Raw genomic sequence first — 14,113 nt, forward strand, 5'->3', positions numbered from 1 at the left:
TATGTATAGCTTATTTATTTTGAATATAATAAAATTGTACAATCCAAATTTAAAATACAATAATTGTGTGAAAATTAACATCTTATGGAATTGTTTGCATATCCAATCAAGCGTAAATCCAAACAGATAGGGGGAAATTAACATGATAGAAAGATTTATATACAAATTCTGATAATATTCATCAATAAATCTTTAAATAAATTATAATTAAATATAACTTGATAATGATTATAAGAGAAAAAAATTATGTTTAATAATTTCAACTGCATAATAATATAATTTAAATATTAAGTAAATATAATGTAGAATTTTTATTGTTATGACTTATGATAAAAAAAACAACAACACACCAGTTGTGCTTATCAAAGCATTAATACAAATTTTTAATGTAACATAGCTGATGAGAACGCAAATTGAATGACTGGTTAAATCAAATTTAACAACTAACAGTTAAAAGAATTAAATTGTCTGCATAGGCAAAAAATAATTTAACAAGAAGTTAAATGTTTTTGACAAATATGAATTAATGACAGGTTAGACGAAGTTAAGAAACTGTGATTTAACAAATCTAATAAAAAAAAATTGCACTTCAAATATTGTCTTAATATTTTGAATAATGCTGTATGAAATATAAACAGAAACACAACACATAACTGAAGCTATAGAGGAAAAAGATATCTTAAAATTATAAAAAAAATGCGGCTTACTTATTACACTATCAATGTTAAGATAAATTTTAAAAAAAAAGAAAATTTTTTAATAATAATAACTTGTAATAGTGCAGATTATGTTTTGTTACGAATTATTATAAAAAACAGCAAACCAGCAGTCATCAAAGTATTAATACAAATTTTTAATGTGACATAGTTGATGAGAACGTAAATTGGACGACTGGTTAAATCCCTTGTTGCAGATGTTACATTTGTAGGGTTTCTCTCCGGTATGTATTCTGTAATGTTGATTCAAGTGCCCTTTTTGGTTGAAAGATTTTTGGCACACTTTACATCTGTACTGCAGTTCTTTGGTGTGCCCATTTAGATGAGTTTTTATGTGGGTTTTCTTTGTTGTAGAATAGGTACAAAATATGCAATTATATATACCTTGTTCATTTCGGCAAACTTCAAAGGTTCCTGTAACGCAAAATTTTTCATTAATGCAATAAAAATATTTTAAAGTTACTTTAATTGCAAAATATCTATGATTTAACACCATTAATACAAGATAAATAACAACATTAAACATTTTGAAATGTTGCATTCTTTAAAATTACAAACTACATACTTTGGATAACAGTATTTTATCAATTTACTTGCTTAAAACTAATCAATGAGTTGAACTGATATTAAGCAATAACATGTGAACTGCTTCTTACAACATATATGAAGTGAAATGAATAGAAGAACATGCATTATAGATTGCAATTTACAAATATGTAAAAAATGAATCAAGGAATATTTTTATCTTAAACATTAAGAAACCAAAAAACTATTACCTGATAACTGATCCATGTACCTTATAGTTAAAAAACTATGACACATCATTTTTATTGAACAGCTACTTACGAAATACATATATTTTTTTCCTCCTAATCCGTCCTTTACTTAAATCATATAAATAGGCAAATTTTAATTTTCTAACAATAATAATTATTATTAATAGTATATCAAATTTAACCCCATACAATTAAAAATATTAAATTGTCTGCATAGGCTAAAAGAAGTTTTTATAAATATGAAATGAAATTGTTAAATATGAAAGCAAGAAGTTTTGATAAATATGAAATGATGTCAGGTCGACCAAAGTTGATAAAATGTTTCAACAATCCAAAAAATAAAAAATCTGTACCTCAAATGTAGTCTTAGCATTTAATATTTTGGTAAATGCTATATGAAATATAAAAATAAATATATAGTTAAAAAAGCAGAACACATAACTGAAGCTATAGAGAAGAAATGTTACTTAATATTTTCTTTTTTAAAAAAAAAACTTTGCTTATTACACTATTGTTAAAATAAATTTCCAAATAAAACAGTAAAATTTGTAGGCACGTCCAGTACTATTATACATGTCCAATTTGTAGGCACGACAATAATTTAACAGTGCAACAATACAATGTAATTTATAATAAACCCTTTCATTGAAAAATACACGTTTTAGGATAAATAGAAAATATGATATTAAGTCTTTTTTTTTGTACAAATTTATTATAATAAACAATTAGTACAAATGTCAATCAATAAATCGACAATTGTTTTAAATTTAGTTTACAATTTTGTTTACAATTTAGCATGTGGAATATTTGAGGAAATTCATTTTTGCAGACACCACATTACACAAAAACTAATTGAGAAAAGAATAATTGTTCTTTAAGGTGGCTTAACTTATGAGACTGCATGTGGGATAATTGACGAAATGCTTTTTTGCAGAATCTGCATAGATATCAGATTGCAGATATCTTAGTACAAATGTCAATCAATAAATTAGCAATTGCCTTTTACGTGACACAATTTAGCATGTGGAATATTTGAGGCACTTACTCAGACATCACACTTACACAAAAACTAATTAAGAAAGAATAATTGTTCTTTAAGGTGGCTTAATTTATGAGACTGCATGTGGGATGATTGACGAAATGCTTTATTGCAGATATCTGCGTAGATATCAGATTGCAGATATCTTAGTACAAATGTCAATCAATAAATTAGCAATTGTTTTTTATGTGGCACAATTTAGCATGTGGAATATTTGAGGAGGAAATTCATTTTTGCAGACATCACACTTACACAAAAACTAATCAAGAAAAGAATAATTGTTCTTTAAGGTGGCTTAACTTATGAGACTGCATGTGGGATGACTGACGAAATGCTTTATTGCAGATATCGCATTTATAAGGTTTCTCTCCAGTATGTATTCTGTAATGCTGTTTCAAATGACCTTTTTGGTTGAACGACTTATGGCATATTCCACATATGAACTGACGTTCTCTAGTATGCACATTCAAGTGAGATTTCAGGTGAACTTTCTTAGAAGTAGAATAAGAACAGAATGTGCAGACGTATAAGCCTTGTTCATTACAGCAAATGACAGAAGTTCCTACAAAATAAATTTTTTATTATAATACCATTTTAATTTACTTTATCAGTACTTGAAATCTGAAGTGCCAACGTTCCAAACTTGCTATCAGTATTCAGAAGTGCAATTATATATATAATATTAATGGAATATAAACATCCACAATTACTACTTGTTTTTAAAACTTAATTCTATATTGATATACCGATAAATAAAATGCTATTTTCTCATCGAATATTTGCGGCAAATAACAAATTCTCATAACTCTGGGCTGTTAAGGAAAAGAAAAAGTTGTTTTTTACAGGTTACACGGAAATTCTAAAAAATTGTAATTCTTTTTACTACTACACTGTAATTTTAACAACAAAATTGTAATGATTATTAATAAGAAAAAGTAATACTTAAGTATTATTTTTTTCTTCAAATATTTGCTGTAAACAAAATTTTTTAACTCTCAGTAGTTAGGAAAAAGAAAAACTTGTTTTTCATCGGATTATCACAAAAATTTTCAAAAACCATAATTTTTATTACTACACTATAATTTTAATAACAAAATCGTAATGATTAAGGATAAGAAAAAGTAACACTAAAGTGTTACTTTTTTTTCCTGAATGTTTTCAGCAAACAACAAAAATTTCATAACTCTTGGTAATTAGGGAAAAAAAAGTTTTTTTACAGATTATCATCAAAATTCGCAAAAACCATAATTGTTATTACTACAGAGTAACACTGAAATTTTGAGAACAAAGCTGTAAAAATTACAGATAAGTCGTTATAATTGCCACCTCTGTGAAATTAACCTACTAATTAATGCAAAGAAATGTTACGACAATATTAAGCATTATTGGAAGTTTAAGTCTTAAAAAGAGTTACCAAACAGGTAGCATCTTGTGAGTATAATGGAAACAAAAATAATAAAAATGCTCATTAAAGGGCTGTAAGCTGAGTTGTTGGGCAAAAATAAAATGTATAATAATAAATGTTATACCCTAAAACAACTTTTTTAATGATATAAAAAAACTAATGTAATATAATTAATTTCATAAATTTAATTTTTCCTCAAAAATCTTCACACGAGAAAACCAGTTTTATGTATCATCACATATTACTCTAATTGCTATGTTTTAAAGTTTTTGCTATAAATTCTTCTATCAGTAAATAAAATAGAAAAATTCTTAAATTATAAAATAATAGAATATAAAAATTCTAAATTTGAGAAAAAATAGAAATACTATTAAGGTACTTTACACTTATTCATAATGTATAAAATACTATTACTTTATATGTATTCAATCAATTTTCTTTGCAACGTGTACAACAACCCAATCATAAAACAATTTTCTTTTTTAAATAGAAGCAGTCAACTTTTCCCCCAGTGAAATCATTTATGCATATGGAATTTATAGCAGATTCCAGAACAAGCAATCTTAAAAAATTAGTTATACTATCAAGTTTAATGAATTATTTATGAAGGATTTTTCTTTTTGTCAAAAATGTGCATTCTAAAAAAATAGCAGGCAGTTAAAAAAAATCCCAAATTTGTGAAATCATGAGACTACAAATTTTTTTTAAAATGATCTAAAAAAATAAGAAGCTATTTATTCATTGAAAAAATGCCTTAAATTTAAATCCACACAGTTAAAATGTCATTCAATTTTTTATTCATTAAATTCACTGTTTAGATTTTTGAAAAACTATTTACATAAACAGTATAAAAATATCAAACAAAGTATGCATTCAAATTACTGCATCAAATTTAACGTAATAAGTTATGACAAAATCAGCAAATCGGAGCAGACATACAAAAGTATTTATTTACAAACACTGACAATATAATAGGAAAAAAAAAAAAAAAAACAGAAATTATTCTTAGAATATCTTTAAAAATTTGATACATATTCTTAGTATTCACATTTAAGTATTTTTGATTTAAATTTATAGATAGCATAAGTACCACTCTTCAGTTTTGAGAAAACAATCAGTGGACTGAATTCCATCCTCCATTTAAAATTTAATTCCAACTTTTTTTCAAATAAAAATTTTCAAAAAATGAATAAAATTTGCATTTTTTTTAAAAAAAATTCACAAAATTTTTTATCTGTTAGGATAAAAGAGATTAATACTTTTTTTTTTAATGAAAACATTGTAATTTTTCATAATTCTTACAAATGATTAAGTAATGATGCCAGAACACAATGAAAGAATAGGATTAACTAATTTCAACATCTAATTGTGCTCACAAAATTTGTAATGTTAAAACTCTGCTTGACCTTATAAATTTTTCTGACATTTTGAAATGCTGGGCAAAAGCTAAATTATTATTTTCCTTAAAAAATTAAACTTATAGGGAAAAATGTTATTAAGATGAAGTGAAAAATAAGTAAAAATATAAATGGCTCGAAGAAAAAGTTGGTGTTGTAAAAATATACATGAGGTTAGCTGTTATTTTTGTTTTGCCTGTTGTAAAAAAGAAACCAATAAAATGAAAAATAAATGTGCTTTTTTTAGAAAAAATAATCCAAGCCATTCATATTACGCGGGACGTAACATAATATATTTTTTCGGATTTACAACTCACAAAAAGTGAGCTGTAGATTTCTGAAAAATTCTGATAAATATTGCTAGACCATGTCCATTGATCAAAACATAAGTTGTCTTGAATTTTCTTTAGAGTTGGTACTATTGATAGAAAAAAAGGAAAACATTTTAAAGTTTTTAAAAAAAATTGGATAAACTCATCTTTTGTGGAATTTGACAAAACACAGGTTTTGAAATGTAATTTTTTTTTCTTCGTTTTTTTTAAAAATCTAGTTTCTGTATTAACAGAGAAATTCAAAAATCACACTCAAAATATTATATAAAAGTTGTTTCAAGTTGTAATTAGAACACGTTTGCATTAGCCATAACATAACTTTTGTTATTAACAATTAGATTTTTCCACATTAACATCAAAATTATGTTTTTCAGAAAATTATCACATAAGCTATTTGCATAGAATGTCTTTAACATTAATGCACTTAAAATAAATTTTCAAATTAAACAGTATTTAACATTATTTACATAAAGGCTTCTAATTGCATAAAATACCTTAAATCGCAATATATTTTAAAAACATTGTGCTTATTAATTGGCATGATACAAAGAACTTTTTGTTCAAATTAATTACAATAAACATTCTATTAGTACAAATACTCATCAAGATAAAATTAACTAATCCTTATAGTGCTTCAATTTATGATACTGCAAGTGTGATGATTGGTTAAATGTCTTGTAGCAGATGTCACATTTATAAGGCTTCTCTCCAGTATGTATTCTATAATGCCTATTCAGTGTACTTTTTGTACCGAAAGATTTTTGGCATACTTCACATGGATATTCACGCTGTTTAGTATGCATATTTATGTGACTTCTCATGCGATCTTTCCTGGATGTAGAATATTTGCAAAATATACACACATATAAACCATTTTCATCACGGAAAAGGTCTAAAGTTCCTACAATAGAAAAAAGCCTGTTACATAAAAATATTTCCGTATAAATTGATGTAAAAAATCATTTATATTCTCATTTTATATTCTTCTATATTATAAAGTGAAAAAAATATGCACACGGGAGATTCAAATTAATATTTGAGGAAAAGCAATATAAAAAAAAATCTACAGAGTGACTAGTGCGAAATGAAAAAAACATTAAAAATTTTTCTTAGTTAAATATCAAGTCACAATCCTTAAAATACCCGCTTCCTTAATTTTATATTTTACAAGGATTCTTAAAATATATATTAAGGGCAATCATAATGGAATACCCAACATAGAGTAAACATTATATAAAGTATTTATCAGTTTGAATTTATTATAATAAACATCAATACAACTTAGAATGGGACTTGGTTGATGAGCTATTATAAAACCACACTTTTTTTTGTTTTTAGGATTAAAATAAACATAATTCAGTAGAACCTTGATCGATCATTACTGAGGGGAATCTTCTTTAATATTTACATTTTCTATAAACAATAAATACAGGAAAATGATAAATGCGGGTCCAAATTAAATAATAATTAATGAATTGAAAATGTAGAAAAACAAGAAAGAGGTAAGAGACTTGAAAAATTAATATGTTTACTATAAGTATTAAAAATTTTAATTGATGACTATATTGCAAAAATACTTACAATGCAAACAAATGAACACATTTATTTACTTAAAGTATTTGAAGATTTTGGTAAGAATACTCTAGGCGCAAATAACAGATTTTTGACATTTGTAAAAGATTGTTGTTCATTTTCTGCAAGCTCTCATGAATACTGATTGTTGCTCATTGTTTCTTAACCTTCAGCAAATGTTGACACTGGTTGCGATTCCACTTCGCCATCTGTTGTACTTTTCGCCTTTTGCCACCATTTCTGAACTTACAACACCACAAGTTTCAATATTTTCATCAACTGATACGTCAACATCAAATGTGCTGTTGTTTTAACCAAACTGTAACAAATCCTTGTTTCCTTTTTATCATTGGTATCAGGAGTTAAAATTTTTCAACGCAAAACAAAGAAAAATTTCGATGTTTTTAAATGTCGGTAAAATTTTTGAACGAAAGGTGCGGGAATTCTTTATTTTTCAAAACAATCTAGACAAGTATTTTTAACATAATAAAAATAGCATTTCTGATGAGACTGTTAAAACAAGACGATACATACAGGAAAATGAGAGATGCAGGAACAATAGATTGAGATTTGACTATATTAGTACGAAAATACTCAACAGGAAATCAATACATTTTTGTTATGGTGACTCAATTTGTGACTACGCAAACTAGTTGACTGGTTAAATCTTTTATTGCAGATATCACATGTATAAGGTTTCTCTCCAGTATGTATCCTGTTATGCCTTATCAGATTGCTATTATTATTAAAGGATTTTAAACACACTCCACATGAGTACTGTCTTTCTTTGGTATGCACATTTATATGAATTTTTAAATTTCCTGCCAAAGGTGAAGAATACGAACAGAATGGACAAAAATGCAAAGCTCTTTTCTTCAAGTCTTTAGCAGCAGAGGTGCCTGTGAAAGAAATATATATATTAAAATGCATTATTTTTAATTCTAATGGAAAGCATAAGTTACATCAATATCACTTACATCAGTATTACTAAATGCATAAGTTGAAATATTCATACAATAAAATGCATAAAGAAATAAGTCATGCTTAAAAAAATGAGCTTGTGAATTGAATAACATTAGGTTTGATTTATTATAAGATATTAAAAATTTAGAACAAATATAAAAAATGGATTAATAAGCTTAAGTGATGAGTAGGTGCAGTGACTGAACAAGTAGTTTGGTACAATAACTAGGTAAATTCAGATTCACAAATTGTATTCTCCCACACTATTTATAACACAGGAATGATCTGATTATACATTCATGACTGGTTATTGGAATGGTAGTAAAATTATTGAAGTGGCTGAATCAAAAATTCAATAAGAGGAAAAAATTTGAAATTACCTTGTCATTGTCTCGAGTTCCTCAATTGCTAGTAGCAAATTTTAAGTGACACTTAAAAGAGAAGTTCTAGTAGCGGCTTTAAGGTGTAAAAAATTTGTATTTCATAAAATGTGCAGTTTATGTAGAAATAAATTACTTACTAATGCACACTTCATGTTGCAATCGTTGCTGATATTATGAAAAGAACTATGAACTGAGGTTTATGAACACTACTTAATTATATGAGTACTTTTATAAGTAAAATTATGGATAAAGCTTGGATTGCAGAAAATTAGTTTTAAGAAACATTTACTTTCTGTCCAACAGTCAATACACGACTTTTATTTACTTATAAAATATATAATATTAATGGTTTTGATACAATATCAGAAAGCACCTTTGGTGATTATAATGCTGTGGGTTAAAAATGAGGTTATATATTGTTGTGGTTAGTTATTTTTGAATTTAATTAATTTGTTTTTATTTTTTTAAAACTATTTTTATTAACTTTACATTTTCTTATATTCATAAATACGTACATAAAATTTCTCAATATAATGCAATATGGAAACAATATTATTTGTATTTACACCGAGTACTCAATAATAAAGTACAGTTCACATAATTAAAACATATTGTACAAGGTGTATGAAAATCAAATTAGTGAAAATATTATTTTAAATAACAAAACCAGCATTGAATCTAAAATATCATAATTTTTATTACAATAAATCCACCATAAAAGCTGGTTACAATAAAAAATAAAAATGCTTCATAATTTAAGGAAAAACACTGATATTCGACTTCAAATTTTTAAAAATACAAAAATTTCTGAAATTTTTAATTCTGCTTAATTTGAACAGCTGCTCATGCTTAATTTAGAATAAGAAAGAAAAAAAGGTTTATCTAAATCTATTATCAAAATGTGCAATAGAAATAGACTATTCAAGTGCACATTCAGTATTTGAGCAGATACAATAAAAAAAAATATATATATATATCAAATATAATTGACAAAATGAATGACAGCAGATATTAAGAAATACAGTTGAGTATCCTTGATCTGAATTCTATAAATCAAAGGACTTAATTTGAATATTTATGATAAAAATTACCCAAAGTTCAAGTTTTTTAAAGTCTGAAATTATTCCAGTTGGTTTCTCTTATCAATACTTCATTATACAGATAATTTATATGCACTACGAAAAAAATTAAAAACAAAATTAAATTCAAATTGCTTTTCTAAATTCTTTGTAGTTAACATATCAATAATAATTATAGAGCTTCAAAGCATTTTTTTTTTAAAAATACAATGCAAACCAGATTATCAGTTGCCTTATTAAAACATTTATTTAAAATGCACTTTCAGTAATCACATTTCAGTTGATCTTTGAGTAAAGCATTCATGCTATGGTGAACATATATACAGCTATTATTTAGTATGCCTGGTTACTCAAATATTAAGTTTTTTCTAAGGAAATAGTACAATACGCACAAACAAATAAACCACAATTTTTTGACAATCAATTAAAAAGTGCCCAGAAGGATTGATACTAAAGTTCATGTGAGGCACATACTTAATTCATATGGGAGGAGGGATACTCATAGAATTTACAACTATCGGGGCAGTAAACTGATACATTAGAATAATACAGTTAAAAAGACAAAATTTGAAATACATTTGAATACAAATTAACGAAAATATACAAATATAAAAAAATAGCTTGTACTCGAGTTTTAGTTGTAGATCAAAGTAAATAACAATAATAAAAAAATTTTTACACCCACAAGTACTTTTGAACTATTGATTGTTATGATCTTTTTCCCCATTAAGATACGATTTTTATAGTTTGAGAAACTCACTTAAGATATGTTAACTATTTGGTGCAAACTCTATTTCAAGTAAGAAAAGCAGTGACATAGCATACTTTTCCTGAATATACATACACTTTTTCCAATTTCTGAGCTCTTGAGGTACAGTTCAAACCTTCTTCATAACAGTAAAAGTTTAAACGCATTAATGTCATGTTACTTTCACAAAAATGTTTCCGAAAAGCGAATTTTTAATAATTATTTGCTACTATTTTATTTAATAATGATCAGATTTTTTTAAAATTTATAATGCAAGCTATTTTGTAATTTTCTTTTCTTCAAACTACTCATCTTTAGAAAACTAAATTTAACATTTGAGCATAATAGATGAAATAATTTTAGTTTTTAATGATTATTTCTTAGTAATTACTCAACAGATTTCATTCAAATTTTAAATTTTGTAATTGGCAATTACACAGTAAGGAAAAATTTAATATGTTACAAATCAGGAAATTTTTCAGACATTATTAAAATAAATAACCAAATTTTAACAGATATAATTTTTGCAAGAAATTATAATTCACAAAACAAGTTTTATAAATGGGTGAAAATACTTTATGTTTCACACAATTGTTTAAAATTTTTTTTTTAATATAGAATAAGACTAAACCAACATTGAAGTATCAATATTTAAGGATAGTTTTTGCCAATACCAGGGGTTTTCTGCATTTCTAAGTTCAGGGTTAGCTTGAATTATTAAAGGATTAATATTAGACGTTAAGTCAAGGACACCTAACAGCAATTCTGGTCTCTTTTGGTAGCTGCCTGACAATTTGAATTACTTGAACTGAAATAATGGGACTATTTTATAGATTGCAGCTATCTGGAATATTATTCAAATCTACACATGTTCATTCAGAAAAAGTACACACATTTGTGACTGACTTCGTAGCTTAAATTTTGATTTGCACATATCATAGCTTAGGTGGAACCACTTGATCAATGAGAATTGCATCTTAATGCTTAAAAGTCCACTCGGTAGATTAAATGTTACTGAAAGGGAAAATTTTCTATGATCTCAAAATAATTTCTTATTGGTTCATAACATTAGAAGCATTTTTTGTACACAATTAGAAATGATCAGAATTAAATTGAAATATATATTTACTAAAATTTCAATAGTTCTACATAAATTTTCAAATATATGTGTATAAAATAAGGCACTGTTTGAATCGAAAATATGCAAAGCAAAATTTACTTAATTTTATAAAGTCGTGATAAGTATAGTGTGCAAAATGAAGAACAAATCACTCTGTATAACTTTTGAAAGAAAGATCAGATTTTCACGCACTAGGACTCAAAACTTAATGTTTCATGGGACAGTGACAAATATGCTAATTAATTAGATCAGATATTTTAAATTACAAGATCAGACATTTTAAAATTTGATTTCTCAGGAGTTATTCATCAGATTTCGTCCCAACTTTGTATTTTGCTTTCGAAAATTGCTTTCTTTAAAATGATTTAAAAATTTGTATACCTCACAATTAGAAATTTTTTTTTACTATTATTTAAAAAAATGATAAATTATTAAAAATTATTTTATCTACGGAATTATTTTCAGGAAAATGAATTTTATAATTGTGCTTTAAAAAAAATCTCCGGATATGGTGAAATACGAAAAATTAACATTAAGGCAATGGACTACTCTTCTGACCAAACTATATTTCCCAGATTGCGGTTATCTCCTATATTTTGAAGATGAGTCGCGATGGCTTAGAGAATAGAGCGTTCGCCTTCCAATGAAGTGAACCGGGTTCGAATCTGGCTGTTCAACGACAGTCATGAAATAAAAAATATTTTGAAGATTAGTCACGATGAGCCACAGGGGATAATGTGCTTGTCTTCCAATGAGGGGAACCAGTTTTGAATCCCAGTGACGGCTGGTCGATACGAAACCCGCTTCCGGCTTGCACTGATTACAATGCTGACATAAAATATTCTCAGTGGTAGACAGATCATGGGTTAAAATCCCATTGCTGTCAAGTTAAACGTAGGAGGTTTTCCATGTCATGTAATGCAAATGCCGGGTTAGTTCCATTAAAAAGTACTCCACAAAGGCAAATTTCTCCCAATACTTGACCCAGGAGTTAGCTTGTCTTCTGGATTGGGTTAAAAATTACAAGGCTACGGAGTTGAACATTAATAGTCATAAACCCATAAAATTGGGTCGGCTGTTAAACGACGGTCATAAATAAATAAATTATAAATATATTTTGAAGATGTGGAAAAAAAGTCCACCAAAAAAGAAAATATTTGTTTATATGGAGAAAGTAAGTTTTTGCAACTGACTTAATACTTAAAATATTGTCTGTCCTTATTAATTTTCTAAATTTTAAATCACCACATGGAACCATTAAGCTTGTGAATCCGATCCTTAGATCAAAAGTTATTCTGGGTGTTTCATTTTTTATTTGAGCACGGCACAATTTCAAATAGTAAATAATAAAATACGGATAAATTTTAGTCCAAAATTATAATAATAAACATAAGAGTAGTTATAAACAATCCATTTTCCTCAAGTTAACCTAAAATGAATAAGTTTATGGCGGCGCAAATGTGTTGATCGATTAAAGGTTTTGCTGCAGAGATCACACGCAAAAGGTTTTTCTCCAGTATGTATTCGATAATGGTCTGTGAGGTGAGATTTCTGAATAAAAGATTTTTGACAGACCTCACATCTATACTGTCGCTCTTGAGTATGCATCTTAACATGCTTTTTTACGTTACCGATGACAGGTGTAGAATAAGCACAAAACATACAAATATAAAATTCTCCTTCCTTTCGATAATTATTGAAGTTTCCTGCAAAGACATTAAAAAATAGTATCAAAAGATATTACTTTAAATTGGTAAACAAATAAAATTTTAATACAATCAACTGAAAAGATATACACGTATTAATTTAAAGGATGTATTTTATTAAAAATAATAAATGTAATTGTTTTTATCAATTTCCTAAAATAATTCGTGTCATTAAAATATTGTTTCATTGGTACAGAGAAATCTCATTTTCATTGTTATGCAAAAATTTCTTACTTTTTGATAATTATTGAAGCTTCTTGCAAATATATCAGAAAACTGCATGAAGAGTTATTTTAATATTGGTAAACAAATAAGATATTAATATGATCACTGATCGATACCATCTAATACATGCATTATTTAATGAGGCATATTTTTGTGTAATTTTTTGTAGAATATGTACAGAATTCACAAACAAACCTTCTTTATTTCGGAAAGTATTCAAGATTCCAGCAAACAAAAAATTGTTGTATATAAAACATTATTTTTTCAAAATAGTACAAGTTTATAATTAATATAACACTAATAAGTTATGATTTAAAAAATATGAAAATTTATAATATTTTCATTTAGAGCAAAATATTATGCTGGGCACTTTTTCAAATCATTGTAATATACAGTACAGAACCCGTTATCCGGAAATCAGAAAACCGGAAAACCAAAAAACCGGAACGAAATTCGATAGATTTTCCCGCCATTTTGAAAAGAAAAGAAAAATTTTTTTCCTCATAAGATCTTAGGATTTTTCTTTCTTTTTGAAAAGATGTTTACCTTACTATCATTTTGTAAATAATCATTAGTGTATTACTTCGTTTTTTCTTCTTTTTAAGATTATTTCCAAATATAATTTTTTTTAGTTGGGTTTAATAATTAAAAA

The 14,113-nt window shown here is 26.3% G+C and overlaps 1 protein-coding gene and 1 long non-coding RNA gene across 2 annotated transcripts in view; both read right to left on the reverse strand.

Moving 5' to 3' along the window:
* Positions 1-3,732, reverse strand: LOC147811819 (uncharacterized). The gene is made up of 2 exons (XR_015433145.1): positions 2,784-3,732; positions 1-1,130 (listed from the first exon to the last, which is right to left on the reverse strand). It is a non-coding gene; the product is annotated as an uncharacterized LOC147811819 (long non-coding RNA).
* A 5,523-nt stretch (positions 3,733-9,255) lies between these two features.
* Positions 9,256-14,113, reverse strand: part of LOC122269327 (zinc finger protein 711-like) — a 28,221-nt gene continuing 23,363 nt past the window's right edge. Inside the window, exon 3 of the mRNA XM_087161445.1 lies at positions 9,256-13,236. Coding sequence (XP_087017571.1) covers positions 12,950-13,236 — 287 coding nt within the window. The 3' untranslated portion in view covers positions 9,256-12,949. The remainder of the gene's footprint in view (positions 13,237-14,113) is intronic.

This window comes from Parasteatoda tepidariorum, chromosome 4 (assembly GCF_982258835.1).
Source record: "Parasteatoda tepidariorum strain Cologne lab strain chromosome 4, Ptep-v5.0, whole genome shotgun sequence".
Classification (NCBI taxonomy): Eukaryota; Metazoa; Arthropoda; class Arachnida; order Araneae; family Theridiidae; genus Parasteatoda; species Parasteatoda tepidariorum.